Genomic DNA, 15,280 nt, shown 5'->3' on the forward strand with positions numbered 1-15,280 from the left:
AGAGAAAGCCGGGGACTAAAACAGGCAACATCTGGGCCGTCGGACCTGCGCTTGGAACGTTTGTCAGGACAAAACACTCAGGAGCCCCCAGGACATTTGCTCTGGCTTCAGGAGACCACAGGAGAGGGATGTGGAAATGCCAAATGACACAGAGTGGGGCAGCACAGAGGCACAGCACAAAGGACACAGAGTGGGACAGGGGAGGGGAGAACACCCCCCCAGAACTCAGCCCTAAGCGGGAAGGGATTCTAGATGGGCTCAGCAAGCACTGTGCAGAACTGAGGCCTGCAGGCCCGCCCTGTGCATGGCTCTGTGCAGGAGTCACCATCACACCCGCCATGGGGGCCAATGCCACAGCGTCACCTAGGGCCATACCAATGTGCCTCAGGCCATTTGGGCGAACCATTGCATCCCCCTCAGCCTCGCCCCTCAGGTGACACCCAGAGAGCAGACTGCTGGGATTTCACAAAATGAAAGACCTGGCGCACCAGGGGGGCTCAGTCAGTTAAGTGTCCAACTTCGGCTCAGTTCATGATCTCATGGTTTGTGAGTTCAAGCCCACGTCAGGCTCTGTGATGACAGACAGCTTAGAGCCTGGAGCCTGCTTCAGATTCTGTGTCTCATGCTCGCTCTGACTCTCCCCTACTTGTGCTCTCTCTCTGTCTCTTAAAGATAAAGTAAAATAAAATGAAAGACTTAACAAAAAAGTGATGAATGCACATCAAAACAACCAACGTATCTTGACAAACCCAAAACACACACAAAAACACCCAGCAAATCCTAAAACCACATAGACCTATTACAGTATCGGGGTGGCTCTTAAATGCCAGTGTCCCTTCCCTCAGTGGTAAGACCTGCTTCCACAGCGACCGTCCCTAAGCAGATAGACATCACTTCCGGCCACACCTTCCTCTCCAAAAGCACTCCTTAAATTAGGATGAACCACCTGTGCCCACACCCAGCCCCACATCTATCAGACTGAACAGAACCATCACCTGGGAAACCTCAAGAAACAGAAGCACGACGAGAATGTTCTAAGAAAGGGCATCCCGGTGTATATGCTATCTTGTCTTGACAACACCTTTGCATGTTACAGAAGGAGATCATATGCTTTTTGGCAAGTGTGGAATGGCCAGCCTTCTAGACCCAGACTTTTTGCTCTTGAATGCATGCAGTCCACTCGCTACCCAGCCCACCGCGCTCGTCACTCCCAGGAACTCTGTAATCCCAAGGCTCTCCGGTAGCCTGCATGGGCGCTCCGGCCCCCAGCTTCAGTAGGGAGGGTGGGAGGGTCACCATGACAGACAAGGGCTGGTGGCCACAGCACCCTGAGCCCACTCTCCAGCACACACACACTGCCATCCTGTGTGAGCCTCGAGGACCCTGTTCAGAACCGCCCTGTGCGTGAAGTTCCCCGGGGAGCGTGCAGCCCAGTGATGTAGAGATGGCAGTTTGCAGAACGGAGCCAGTGGCTCAGAGAACTTGGGGTGCGGGTCAGCTTCAGTTAGGACAAAGAGCTTTACCAGCTTTAGAGCTGCATCTCCCACCACACCTGAGCCGAGTCACCACGGACCCTAGCCAGAGCACCCAGGAACCTTCGAAGCCCGTTCAACCACCCTCCACAAGGCGTTTCCTGAGCGGGGAGCATAGCCCGGGGCTTCTCCTGTCTACAGAGCAAATTCAGTGCACATTCTGGCCTGATTCAGGTCCCTGTAGGCTCTGGCCCATCCTGATGAGTCCCCAGGGCGCAGAAGCTAATTCATCACCGCCTCTACTATGGAAACAGACACCCCGTTTCAACCACTCAGGGAGCCTGACCAGAAAATCAGACAATCGCAGTCTATTCCACAGCCTCACTTGGGCAGAAAGCCCAGTCAACTGTCCTCTGACCAGAGGCACGCGTCCTGTCCCCATGCTCTCAAATGAAATGGCTGCCTCCCCCATGCGCAGAACGTAGTGATGGCCCCTCCTGCCCAAGGACATGACCAGCACTCTCATGCGGACAACCAAACTGCCCGATGGAAGAAAATATAAATATCTCACATTTTCGCAATAAAAAATAAAATGCAAGGGGCACCTGGGTGGTTCAGTCAGTTACACATCCAGCTCTTAGATTTCAGCTCAGGTCATGATCTCATGGTTCGTGAGCTCGAGCCCCACGTCAGGCTCCCTGCTATCCGCACAGATCCATTTCAGATTCTGTGTCTCCCTCGCTCTCTCTGCCCCTCACCGCACGTGTGCTTTCTGTCTCTCAAAAATAAATAAACTTAAAAAAATAAATAAAGGGATTTACACATTGACAAACTACAGATTCAACACAACCATTGGCTGATTGATTAGACATTTTAACCATTGGCTGATTGATTGGACATTTTAGCCGGAGCTGCAAATCTTCACATCAACGCCCAGGCTTTCAATCAGCCCCTAACTCAGGAACACTCCCTTGTTCTATAAACTTATTTGAAGTCTCAAAATCCTTGCCTTCGATACCCGAAGCCACGTTCCTTGCTCCTCACGCCCTGACTCAGCACATCAGAAAACTGTAGGTCAGAACAAACTAGAGCGTTTCTAGCTTTGTGCACGAGAAACCAGAAGCCCAAGAAGAGTGACTGATCAGTGTCACCTGGAAACTTAGAGGCAGGAGGATGAGCACCCCATCGGTGGGCCAATCGGGAATCAGATTGCCACACCCACCCACGTACACTCACACACTCATCGTGTGCACTTGCACACCCACCTTTCATTGCATACTCACCCACATCCACTTGCACACCTGCACGCATACGCTTTTGCATGCCTTGCTCTGGCTTGCACACCTACCCACTTGCACACCTGTGTGTGCTTGCACAATTACACTCACGCCCACCTCTTATACCACACACCCACCTACTTACCGTAAGTCTGCAGCTGCTCCATCAGTTTGTCCACATCAGTGTGCAGTTGACTTTCTACAAAGTTTCTTATGAATTTGTTTCTCAGAGCTTCCTAAAGGGAAATAACATGCCTTAACAACAAAAACCTCATTTCCTCATTTATTACTCAATAAAAAATACTTGTTAGGTTAATTCAAAGCTTCATTTCATAAGAAAAGGACACATGAAGTGAATCGTGGTGAAAAAAAAAGGTTCTACAAATCATGGTAAATAACAGCATAACATCTGATGTCAATTTTATCTTGAAAAACAAAAGCAACAATTGTGACAAATCAGATTATCATTGAAGTCACACACCAACCTCGAAAACCAAGAATGAACTAAGTGTGACCTTTCAACAAAATTTTCTAATAAAAGTGTATGGTGACCCTTTATATCAGACCCTTTACATTGTCTTTTCCACAGGCCAGTTGTAGGGAGGGGGTCGCTGTCAGAGACGCACTGAGGAAGGGTTTCTGCATTTCTGGAACCCTCTCTTAATCCTTTGGCAACCAAATCTCATCTTTGGAAGAAGCATTCATACCACGATCACTGTGACCCCTTTTCCATACTGATGGCTTTGCCCCACTTTGTCAATGGTTTCCCTACCAAGGGCTCTTCAGGGTGATTTTTTTTAATGCTTATTTATTTATTTTGAAAGAGAAAGAGAGCATGCATGGGTACAGCCAGAGAGAGAGGGAGATGGGGAATCCCAAGCAGTCTCTGAGCATACAGCAGGTAGCCTGATGCAGGGCAGGATCTCATGAACCTTGAGATCAGGACGTGAGCAAAAACCAAGAGTCAGATGCTCAACCGACTGAGCCCCCCAGGTGCCCCACCACGGTGATTTAATGAAACTTTGCCTCTTGATCTTGCAGAGGGCATGCTCGCTGACATGAAGGGTACTGTTCCCTACAACATCCAACAAAATCCTGTGAGGCCTGCGCCAGGATTAAGCAGTGATGGTTGCGGAGTCGGGGGGTGCAGGTGGACAGGGAGACTGGCGGAACGGGGACTACTTCTGGAACCTGTCCGTTCGCTAGAGAATATATATACGTGACCCTGACTTGATGTTAGGTCACAATCGTGCAGCTCGCAACTCCTGACAAGGAATTCTCAACTGTGGTCCCCTTCTGCATCGAGCTCTCTGATTTCTCGCCTCCACCCCACAGAGGTGATGATTTCATAGACTTGTCCACAGATGACAGGGTTTGGTGATGAAACCCTGGTGTGCACTTCTGTCTTCGTGGAATCTTATTTATTTTTTGTCAGGCATTAGCGACGTTGGCAGACATGGGTGGGTTAGTCCCTGAATCTCGGCCACATCTCTGAGAGATCACTGGCCCTTAACCTCAAGGAAGGAAGTCCAGGCCTTGAGCGCCTGCAAAGGCACTCGCCTAAGCCTCTGGTGGCAGAGCTTGGCCTAGGACACAGGTGTCAGCCACTGAACACTGAGAGGAGCTCCACACTCCCTGACGGTGACCCCCACGCTGGGAAACAGAGCCCCACTCACCACGCTTTGTTCTCTGAGCTGAGAAAGAAGCTCAGGAGACTGAAGAAAGAGTTGGTTGCTAACATGGCTGCCTGGTGGAGGGTAGCGGCTCATCAGAGGCCCCCTCCATGGAGCCGTGTGGTGCAAGGGCTGCTCGGGCACCCGGTCCCATCCTCACGTGACTCTGAGGACTCTGCATTTGTTGCTGATACTACGGCGTGTAATAATTTCCAGTCCCAGCAGAGACTTTAGGAAAGCCTACGCTACCCACCATCTGACCCATTAGAGAAAAAGCCTGCTGATTCCTGCAGTAACCAACTAATCCGTGAGCAGACAAAGGAGAATATGACAATACCGCCGGTGCTCACCCAGTGGGGGCTGCCCTGCGAAGCAGCATCACAGACCTTCGAAGACCAGGACAGAACCAATGACTGCCGCTGGGCTCGGACACCTCCTGGGTTTGTCTTGGGCCGAGACCACCCGCCAGGCCCACTGCTAGGAGCCGAGAGATCCCTGGCACAGGACTCCCCAGGGAAAACTGAGCACAGCTCTGGACAGTGTAATGGCTACTTTGCAGGACCAGCTAGGATGCTCCTGCCCAGCCGCCCTCCCTCTCAGGGTCCCGGGGTCAGACCCACGTGTCCTCAGGTGGCTATGCTCCTGGGATCCCCAGCCCTGTGGCCTCCTTCTCCCATAATAAAATTCTCCTGCCTACGGGCACATGGGTGGCTCGGTCAGTTAAGCGTCTGACTCTTGATGTCAGCTCAGGTCATGATCTTACAGTTCGTGAGCCCGTGCTGTGCTGACAGCATGGAGCCTGCTTGGGATTCTCTTTCCCCACCCCCCTCGCTGGCCCTCCCCAGACATAGAAGCATTTCCTGTGTGCCAAACACTACTCCAAGTGCCTCCCATGTCCTGAGTGATCTACAGCGTACAACTACGATTATTTCCTCACAGCACGGGCAAGAAACTGGAGGTACAGAGAAGTTCAGTGAGCAGTCCAAGAGCACAAAGCAGCACTGGACTCAACTGCGCAGCAAACCCAGACAAGCAGGCACTCAAGTCCATACCATGAATTGCCTGGTGCATAAGAAACAGGCTTAACAAGAATAAAATTATGGGCAGGCATCCTCAGGCTATCAGACTTCAGGTGAGTTAAGGTTATGACACAAATAGCCCCAGGCTATTATGCGGCCTATCTCAATCAAAGTTCTGAAGTTCACAGCTGTGGGGCTCTATAGGAACTGGCCATCTTAAACCACAGCCCCCAAATTCTGGAATATGTTAGGCTGTCGATAGGGAATGTCAGGAAATGATAACTGATCCTTTAAGTAGACCCACATTTGAACAGTATGCAAACCACTCAAAAGAGCAATAAGGTATGAAACTGTGCCTCCATCTCAGTTATGGAATTGGGGGCTCCTGGGAGGCTCAGTCAGTTGAGCATCCGACTTCAGCTCAGGTCATGATCTCATGGTTCGTGAGTTCGAGCCCCATGTCGGGCTCTGTGCTGACAGCTCAGAGTTTGGAACCTGCTTCGGATTCTGTGTCTCCCTCTCTCTCTGCCCCTCCCATTCTCGTACCCTGTCTCTCTCTCTCTCTCTCACCAAAAAAAAAAATTTTTTTAATTTCCTTAAGTTATGGAATTGAAAAAGCAGGCCAGTGCCAATAAATTATTCATCATGTATATAATCATGACATCTGGCATGAATAAAACTTTAGACAATTCACAACACTGCCTCACAGGCTCATGTTCAGGTCAATGTTATTAGTCAGCCAACACACACCCCGAGGGGCTCCGTGGGGTCTTCTGCGGGACTGCCCCGATGCCTCAGACGTCCCCCCGTAGGTGCTCCGGAAGCAAACCACCACTCACCTTCAGTTCGCTGACCATCTGGCCGCTTCCTCCACGTTGAAGCACGCTGGACACTTTCAGCAGTGTTTCTGTTAAAGTCTTCAGCTTGTCCACGAAATAAAAAGTGTAATTTGCCTGCAAAAGAAAACATACATGGGTAGGTCTCTAGTTCTGCTGGGCTACCTCAGGAAGATTCTTAGGGGCGATGCGGCTACAGCAGGGGAGAGAACCCATAGTACGGGACCGACCATCAGAGCAAAGATGTGCCAATGCCATGGGGCACACCGGCCGACACCTCCCTCGGCCAGGGGGCCAGCTCTGGTGCCCTCATCTCTGAGGAGAATTCAGAGACCTCTCTTCCAGACTCTCTGTGCACCTACCTGTTCACCACGGTGCCCCCAAGGCTCAGCACACTGAGGGGAACAGCCGATGGCCCCGGGCCATACCGCCTAAATAAAAGACTATTTGCCCACATCTCCAACTGGAAACTACACTCTCAGGTAACCCCCGTGTATTTGTCCTATGACACCCAACGCTGTTGAAGATACAGCACACTGGTTGTATTGGGTCATTATTGCCACTGGCTAGAGAAAACAACTCAAGATTCTTAGAAAATAGCTTGGAATCATCAAAATATTCATAGTCACTGTCCCGCAAAAAAAAAAAAAAAAAATGCCCATGCCTTTTTTTTCCTAAAGATAAAAGGACTCTATCCTAAGAAATGACTTAAATGAAATAGAGGGGTGCCTGGGTGGCTCAGTCAGTTAAGTGTTTGATTTCGGCTCAGGTCACAATCTCAGGGATCATAGGATCAAGACCCACGTCAAGCCTGCTTGGGATTCTCTCTCTACCCCTCTTCCACTCGCTCACTGTCTCTTTCAAAATGAATAAACATTTAACAAATAAATAAATGAAATATAAAAGTATCTCCATAAAAATGTCTATGGAATGTCACTATATTTTTAATACTGAAATCAGTCTAAATGCCGAAGAGAAAAGTAAGTAGGGTCTGCGGGAGTCCAATCACATACCCTCGGGTCACCAGGAGACCCTCTTAATGCCCTAGGTCATGCCAGGTCAGGAGCTGAAAATCAACTGGCCCAGAAAAGATAGGAAAGCGTGCTCCTGGCCCAGAGACGTGGCAGGAGCTCCCTCCAGAGCACAGCTGGGGCATGCACAGATCGCGGCCCCTTCCCCCAGCCCGGCCGGGAGCCTCTCCTCCTGGGACTTGGCAGCCGGCTGCATGGATCGGGGCAGAACCACGTCTCACTCTGCCTGCACATGAACCTGGGCCACCCAGACCCACACGCGTGCTGGCCCGCACCGGGTAAGTGCAATGCTCGATTTCTGGGGTGTGTGAAATGATCCCCTAGTCAAGAGCCAGGGCCAACGTAGGGATCAGGAGAGAGGTTCATGATTTCATGAAAGAGAGGAGAAAATGTAGACAATGCCTGCTTCATATTTTCTTCCTTACTGTCATGACTGGTTGAGGAGAGTCGAGAAGGTGGCGATAAGAAGGAGCGCCTGGGCTAAGGGGCCACCACACGAAGGGATCCACTGGGCTGCTGAGCCCAGAACCAGTGGGCGGCAGACGGGTAGTGTTCCGGAAACAGCAACAGGACCAGTCTCCGCACAGAACCCACCTGGGATGCCACCCTGGTCCCGGGAGGGGAGGAGCGAGACAGAGGAGAAAAGAAGTAAAACCAGAATCTAGGAGAGATGCCAGAGATCTAAGCCAAGGAGGGGTCAAATCCCAAGAGAGGGAAAGAGCCAGAGTGGGGGCAGGAATCACTATCAATCACAAACATTCCTGAGTGTGCACATTTTGGAGACTTTCTTACAGCAGGCAAAATCATTAAGAACAGACAAGTGCCTAACATACCTCCTCAGATCTGGGATTCCAATCGAAAGAATGAATATATATGCATCAAGGAGTTCACAAGATGTTACTTTTTTATTTTTAAACGATTTATTTATTTTAAAGTTTATTTATTTTGAGAAAGGGGGGGCATAGAAAGAGACGGAGAGAGAGATAACCCCGAGCAGACTCTGCATGGTCAGTAGAGCCCAGCACAGGGCCCGAACTCACGAACTGTGAGATTAAGAACTGATATGAAATCAAGAGTCATACGCTTAACCAACTGAGCCAACTGGGAGTCCCACGGAGTTCACAACAAGGTTCTTCAGAAGGGAAAAAAAGATTCATGTCATTTCACAGAGCTTCTCTGCAAAATTAAACGTCAGTGGATGATGAAGCACATTATAGTCCTGAGCGAGAAACAACGTAAACCAAGAATTCCTCCATGCACCAGGCTATGATGCAAAGGGGGGGCCCCAGAAAACCGTCTTCAGAGACCCAACAAGAAAGAGCCCGTGCTGCCTGGGAACGGTCCCAACCATCACTTGAGGACAACCTGAATACACGTGAGGTCAGCAGTGTAAGAACAGAAATTTCCCAATGCAATCAGAATGGAGATAAGCCATGAAGGTATTCACACAGAGAACTGATTTTAAATAATGCCCAACAGTGTTCTAGGTTTAGTTCATATCCCAACAGTGATCCTTGAAAGTAACTGTAATGATTATGAAGTGATCACAGGAAGGTTGTAATTGGAATTAGAACCCTCCCCCCAGCTGATGACTTTTATGGTGGCCAGCGTTAACGTGCTAGAAACCCATAGGGTTTCAGCTCCTTTGGCGACAGGTAGAGGATGGGAGGGGACAGAGACACGCAGGGGAACTGGGGCTCCCACCTCAGTAAGAACCATCTCACAGCATTAACTGTAAGAGGTAAGCACACATTAAAAAACAGAAGGGAGGGGCGCCTGGCATGAAACATGTGACCCCTGATCTCAGGGGTGTGAGTTCGAGCCCCACACTGGGTATAGGGATTGCATAAAAATAAATTCTTAAAAGAAAAAAAAAAGGGGAGAAAAACAGATTCCTTTGGCAAAAGAGAGGAAAAAAGATACCACAAGGACAAACAAATTTTAAAACCATTAACAGAGAATGACAAACATAACTCTGAACTTGCCATTCACGGTAATAACTTTGAATGGGTCCAAACATCCAATGAGGAGGATACTTCTCAGACCCAGTTAGTTAAGTGATTCAGGAAGTGTCTACACTTACTGTCTATAAACCAGGTCCAGGCTGAAGTGCTAGAAATACAGCCAAGAACAAAGTAGGCAAAACTTTTTTCTTAGGACTATGAACAGACAATGCTACCAAAGCCAAATGGACTTTTATATTGGACTAAAAACAAAAGATTTTAAAAAGAAGCCAAGCGGCACCTAAATGGCTCAGTCAGTTACACGTCTGACTTTGGCTCAGATCATGATCTCATGATTCATGAGTTCGAGCCCTGCATTGGGCTCTGTGCTGACAACGCGTAGCCTGGAGCCTGCTTCAGATTCTGTCTCTCTCTCTCTTTCTCTCTCTCTGTCCCTCCCACACTCACACTCTGTCTGTCTGTCTCTCTCTCTCTCTCTCTCTCTCAAAATGAAATAAACAATAAATGAGTAAACAAATAGTAAGCCAAAACAAAAAAGCTAGAAATGGTAACAACAGACGAAATAAAATCCGTGACAAAAGCAATGAATAGAACAATGTTTGTTCTGTTCTGAAAAAGAATTGCAGTTTACCATGATTAATATTCATGCACTCAGGAACATATTGTCCAAATATATGAAGGAAGACTGACGAGAAATAAGGAAGGAACGTGGTAGCACTCAGGTACAAGGAGATGCGCACCAACACGAACTAACGCTTGGCAACCAGGTCTGGTCCTGGAAAAAGGAGTCAGGAAGGAGCCCCTGCTCTGGGTTAAAACCGAGGCTCTCCCATGTATTTGCTGCCTGGCCTCACCCGTATTACCTAACTGTCAGCTGCAGGCTTCGAGAAGAACAGTGGTGGCGGCGGGGATATTAGGACACGGAATAGCGCCTCGGGCCCGGCCTGGGCCACAGTAAGTGCTCAGTAAACAGCCCCTGCGGCAGTCAAACCGCACACCCATGTGCCAGGGCTGGATGGTGTTCTCGATGCAACCGTATGAGACCTATAAAGTCTTAACTCTACAGAGAACACACATACACACCAAATATATATGGATGTTTAGGTGTGTAATGTAACTGATCAATGAATTATTAATATATATGTATATATATCTTCATTTTTTTGAGAGAGACAGATCATGTGCATATGCACGTGCGTGCACAGGTCAGGGAGAGGGCAGAGGGGGAGAGAGAATCTCAAGCAGGCTCCACATTCAGTGAGGAGCCTGACACGGGACACGATCTCACAACCCTGGATCATGACCTGAGCCGAAATCAAGAGTCAGATGCTCAAGGAACTGAGCTACCCAGATGTCAAATATAAATATATAGATCCTTCTGGATGGCCAGTTATTGCTACCAATTTAGTAATTATTACTACCCAACAACCTGGGTAAAATATCCTAATTTATCCCATATAGACATGCATACCCTTGCTTTTCAAATATCCAAGAAAGTTTTCCTGAATAAAATCCCAAAACATATGAATCACTTAGTTGTGTATTATGAAATTAGAAACTTTTAGCCAAAGTTTGTGTAAACACATTTCTTATTTTGAGGGGGCTGCAAGGGAGTGAGGGGGGAGATGTGGGGGAAAGAATTCCATGAGGGGCAGAGGGAGAAGCAGGGCTTACCCAAGCCTCGTGCTCACCTGGTGCGGGGCTCGAGCTAAAAAACTGTGAGATCATGACCTGAGCCAAAGTCAGATGCTTAATGGCTGAGCCACCCAGGCGCCCCATGTGAGCACTTTTTAATTTAATGAGTTACAAATTTTAATATAACAAAGAACTCTTGAGTTATAGGACATCATTTAGGAAATGTTTATAGAGACAATAATAAAGACATTAACTCTAACAACATACAGAGAGAACCAAATTTTAAACTCCAGTAGGTTTGTTATTAACTAAGAACCAAAAATTAGTCAACTAAGTACAATAATACAACAAATCTGAGGAAAGGAGAAAAAAAGTGATAAAAATAAATTTTAAAAAGAAATGACTTCAGGTTAGCCCGGCTGGCTGAGTGGTAGAGCCTGTGACTCTTGTTCTCAGGGTTGTGAGTTCGGGTCCTGAGTTGATGGTAGAGATGACTTAAATAAATAAAAAAATTTTAACTTAAAGAGAAAAAAATGACGTGGAGAAATAGAAAAGCAATGAGATTAGCATCAGCCTGGGGCCAAAACCAAATACAATTTTTTTTAAATTTTTTATGCTTATTTATTTTTGAGAGAGATAGAGAGATAGAGTACAAATGGGGGAGGGGCAGAGAGAGAGGGAGACACAGAATCTGAAGCAGGTTCCAGGCTCTAAGCTGTCAGCACAGAGCCTGACGCAGGGCGTGAACTCCTGAACCGTGAGATCATGACCTGAGTCGAAATCAAGATTCAGAAGCTTAACCGACTGAGCGACCCAGGTGCCACAAAACCAAACACAATTCCAACCCACAAATTTAAAAGAGCACATTGATGGATTGAGATCTCTCGAATAATAACGTGGAAATACCATCAATCCACGCCTAAATCCCTCCCACAACGAACTGGGTATTCCCTAGATATCGTAGCTGTTATTTTTGGGGGGTCTGGGAAGCGGTCAGCGGAGGGGGTGCAGATGGTTTTGGGGGCACACCCCTGGGGAGCCCAGCCAGGGAAGCTCATGGTAAGGATGCCATGGACCACGGTGTGTCCCCACAAACAAATCCACCCAGTGAAACCCTGGAGCTCACTCACACCTCCATTTTGCTGGCGGAAAAAGAGCTCTTTACAGGGAGAGTGACAAGTCCAAGGTCACGCAGCTGATGGGGACAGGGCAGGCGACCTCCAGCCTTGCCTGCATGCAGGCTCTTCTTACCTCCATTACGTTTCTAGGTGCCACCTTCAGTGACCAAGGAGGAATCACATGAGATTACTCTCTCTCCTAACGACATGGCCACCGCACACAGAGGTGGTAGGCGGCAGTCTGTGCCACAATACTGCTGTTAAAAATCTGTTCTGGGGGCGCCTGGGTGGCTTAGCTGGTTCAGCGTCCAACTTCAGCTCAGGTCATGATCTCATGGTTCATTGGTTCAAGCTCCGCATCAGGCTCTGTGCTGACAGCTCAGAGCCTGGAGCCTACTTCAGGTTCTGTATCTCCCTCCCTCTCTGCCCCACCCCTGCTCATGCTTTCTCTCTCTCTCTCTCTCAAAATACATAAATGCAAAAAAAAAAAGAAAAAAGAAAGAAAGAAGGAAAGAAAGAAAGCAATGCAGAGAATAAGATGAAGTACTAAATAGTTTACAACACCCAACCCCTCACCCTATGAATGATGTTGCTTTACAGAACATGAGTGCCAAAGTTTTCAGAGTCTACAGCCCTGTGGGACTTTAGACCAAGCGTCTGATGACCATGACTGCCAGAATAATGTACTGTGGCTAAGATGCCAGAAAGGGAGCCTTATAGGTACAAAACCAGGATGCCACATGCAAAGTCGTGAGCCACATCAGATATGTGAGAAAGACACCAGCTCCTAGCAAATCTGAGTGGGGTGAGTGAGAATCAGGAAAATCGCTGGTGTCTTTAGAATTTTCATTATTCTCAGGGGTGCCTGGGGAGCTCTGTCTGTTGAGCATCCAACTCTTGGTTTTGGCTCAGGTCATGATCTCACAGTTCATGGAATAACTTTGGCTGTTTATCTAGATTAACATCATTTCTCTGCGAGAGTCAGAATTTCAGTAAATACCCCTCTGAGATGATACTTTCAAGATGAAAACAGAAGTTATTGGCCACATTCAGAGGGAGCATGTCACAGGGAGAACAGGGCTCTGGGGTGTTCTCACAGCGACCATGGGGGCGTGCAAAGGCCATGTGGACCAAAAGTAATGCACCTGCTCCTATGACCCCTGCCAGCACTAACTGTTCCGTTTTCACTTTAGTACTATTTGAAGCTTGAGCATTCATCAAGCAATGTCCCGTAGCGTCCAGGTGGGAGGCGGTACAGAAGGACAAGCAGAGTCCTGCAATGTTGGCATTGCTCCTGGGGGGCTGATTCACCCCCCCCAATTTTCCACAGGGTGAAGCCGCCAAGGCCTCACAATCAAATCAGACACATCCCTCACTAGGCCGAGACCACACATAGGTGGGTCTGACTCCCTTAAACGACAGATGCACCAAGCAAAACAGACTAGCCTTTGTCCCCCGAGTGCTCCTGGGAATGCCTGGGACAGCCCACCTTCCTGTCCAACTGTCCTCCCTGCACTGCGTGCTCCAAACAATACCTCCTGCCCCAGAGCATCCCCCGGAAGAGAGACCCCTTGGCACATTCAACCAAGGTTAACCACAAGGGCAGGAAAAGGCCAGGATGGGACGTACGCAACACGCAAAAACATCTGTGTTCCAATCTACAGAACGTTACGGATCGTTAAAGATGTCTTCTGGTATTGCACTTGGATGGTCTATATAATCTCATTCATTCAGACTTACCTTTTGAATGATCTCATTAATCTCTGGAGTATTTGGTGTGTACAGTATTTTTCCATGTAATACAGGCTTTAGGAAGGACCACACCAAAGCGCCATTTGGGGACTGTAGAATTTCCTGATAAAGGTTCAAGCAAAATGGTGCTGTCACAATTTAAAAAAGGAAGAGAGAAAATGTTATTCACGATAGGGGATGGGCTATAGTTTTTACACACCCATGATGCTTCACTTGTCAATGACTGATCTAGATACCTCTTTCATGCCACAATTCTGAATTTGAGCAGTAAATTCCAGAATAACTTTCCTTGTCCTTGTCTTTGGCGCCTTTGTCTCATAAGAAATTTTGAGGCATCATGTTCATTTCAATACTTTGGAGGATTTTTGTTTTTAATTTTTCTTCATGTTTATTCATTTTGGAGAGAGAGAGACAGAGACAGAGCACCAGCAGGAGAGGGGCAGAGAGAAAGGGAGACACAGAATCCAAAGCAGGCCCCAGGCTCTGAGCTGCCAGCACAGAGCCCAACGCAGGGCTCAAACCCACCAACCATGAGATCATGACCTGAGCCAAAGTTGGATGCTCAACCGACTGAGTGACCCAGGCACCCCTTATTTCAATACATTAAGAGAAAGGAAAGTATGACCTTTACATATCCAAACTAGGTCATCCAAAAGACACCTGAAAAGAGTAATAGAAAGAAATGTGCCTGATCTTTAATCTAGAAAATTGTCAACATTTGCAGTCCTGAGAACAGAATTAGATTCTTCTTATGAAATTAGCTTTATAGCTAGTTACTGAATTTTATCCCCTGCACCTACATGGAAGTGTTGGACTTAGTGCTTTTGATATGTTATGTCACCTTGTTTTCACTCCAACCCTTGATTCCTCAAGGTGGCTTTCATTATTGTTGTGGTGCTAATTGGTTTCAATCGAGGGTCTATTCCACTAATCTGTCTAACCGAATAGGTGCTTAATGAAGCAGAGCCTTGGTCGCCATGATGATTAAGAACTGATTTTTTTAAGGTTTTAAAACAGTGATGAATACTTTAGTAGAACTGGTTCTTTTACCCCCGAAGCAAACATTTAAAATGGAAATATCTCATGGCGCCTGGGTGGCTTAGTCGGTTAAGCATCCAACTTCAGCTCAGGCCATGATCTAGCGGTTCATGGGTTTGAGCCCCGTGTTGGGCTCTGTGCTGACAGCTACCTGAGAGCCTGGAGCCTGCTTTGGATGATGCATCCCCCTCTCTCTTTGCCCCTCCCCTGCTCATGCTCTCCCTCTCTCTCTCCCCCCCTCTCTCTCTCAAAAATAAACATTAAAAAATAATTTTAAAAAATAATTTAAAATGGAATTGTCTTAGCTTTGATACCATGGTTCCTAACACTCAAGGTAAGAATACTGCTGTTGTGATTATTTCCACTATTAATCTCATCTTACCAAATTGTCCCCTTGAAAAGAAAAATAAGTTTTTTATTCAACAAATACAATAAAATTGATAGAAAGAACCCCCTGAGATATAA

General features: G+C 47.6%; 1 protein-coding gene across 1 annotated transcript in view; it reads right to left on the minus strand.

Moving 5' to 3' along the window:
• The window catches only part of ABCA13 (ATP binding cassette subfamily A member 13), a 317,064-nt gene that overhangs the window by 201,702 nt on the left and 100,082 nt on the right, over positions 1-15,280 (minus strand). The window contains exons 28-31 of the mRNA XM_029919211.1: positions 13,766-13,905; positions 6,281-6,394; positions 2,895-2,985; positions 2,482-2,623 (exon numbers count right to left, since the gene is read on the minus strand). Coding sequence (XP_029775071.1) covers positions 2,482-2,623; positions 2,895-2,985; positions 6,281-6,394; positions 13,766-13,905 — 487 coding nt within the window. The remainder of the gene's footprint in view (positions 1-2,481; positions 2,624-2,894; positions 2,986-6,280; positions 6,395-13,765; positions 13,906-15,280) is intronic.

Source organism: Suricata suricatta, chromosome 2 (assembly GCF_006229205.1).
Source record: "Suricata suricatta isolate VVHF042 chromosome 2, meerkat_22Aug2017_6uvM2_HiC, whole genome shotgun sequence".
Taxonomy (NCBI): Eukaryota; Metazoa; Chordata; class Mammalia; order Carnivora; family Herpestidae; genus Suricata; species Suricata suricatta.